The 775-nt window shown below is 51.5% G+C and overlaps 1 protein-coding gene across 1 annotated transcript; it reads right to left on the reverse strand.

Annotated features, from left to right (window-relative positions):
• Positions 1-250: 250 nt before the first annotated feature.
• On the reverse strand, positions 251-553 carry Tsp_14108 (conserved hypothetical protein). The gene has a single exon (XM_003370382.1). It carries the CDS (start codon positions 551-553, stop codon positions 251-253), a length of 303 nt encoding a protein of 100 aa, XP_003370430.1.
• Between the last annotated feature and the right edge of the window lie 222 nt (positions 554-775).

Here is a 775-nt window from a genome sequence, read left to right on the forward strand (position 1 = left end):
TCGGCAGGTTTGATCGTTGGAGGCGACCAGTGAACCTCATCATGCCGTCTTCGTCGAGGAACGGGATGAACTGCCAGACCACTCTCATCATGAGACTTCCCTGGTCTCCCTTGCCACATGCTTTATCCACTTTTTCTCTGCCGCATTCACTTCCACATCTGTCAGTTCAAGGGCTGTTTTCCGCTGCTCAGGTGGTGCCTGCGCGTAGTGGATAAAACAGAGGTAAAATGTGTTGAGTCGCAGAAGTTTCTCAAAGTTGCTGTAACGTGTTGGGTCGATGACGTCCTCCATGTTCCGCCTCAACGACGTGATTATAGGCAGCAGTGATGTTCATCTGAGGCTTTCGGTCTCTGCTTGGCCCAGAATGCCATTGAGGTCCAGCTCTGGCCACCACACGATGTACGCAAGAAGCGTGTGCAACGGGTAGCCCCTGCTGACCAAGTCTGGTGGACTGTCTTTCATAGTACAGCGTCTCCAACAGTTGGGGGAGATCATGAATCTCCTTTACTCTGTTGGCTACGAACAGCTTCCATCGTCGTTCGTCGTTAGCCATTGTTGATTTGAAACGCGCTTTCAAAGCATCGGTCACTGTGTGGAATGCTCATCGCCAGTTCCCTTTTCGCATAGATGATCAACCGTGAGCGCACCAGAGCCGCCATGAGTTCCAGCCGTGGTAAGCTCAGACCTTTTATCAGAGCCAGCCTTGATTCAGTCGCGATGAAACAAACCTCAGTTCGATCATCCTTGAGAACCAGACGGAGGTAGACCATCCATT

This window comes from Trichinella spiralis (genome assembly GCF_000181795.1).
Source record: "Trichinella spiralis strain ISS 195 chromosome Unknown Scfld829, whole genome shotgun sequence".
Classification (NCBI taxonomy): domain Eukaryota; kingdom Metazoa; phylum Nematoda; class Enoplea; order Trichinellida; family Trichinellidae; genus Trichinella; species Trichinella spiralis.

Bases quoted from the DNA above. Each gene is read 5' to 3' on its own strand.
- Tsp_14108 (XM_003370382.1), bottom strand. From the start codon at position 553: ATGGCTAACGACGAACGACGATGGAAGCTGTTCGTAGCCAACAGAGTA.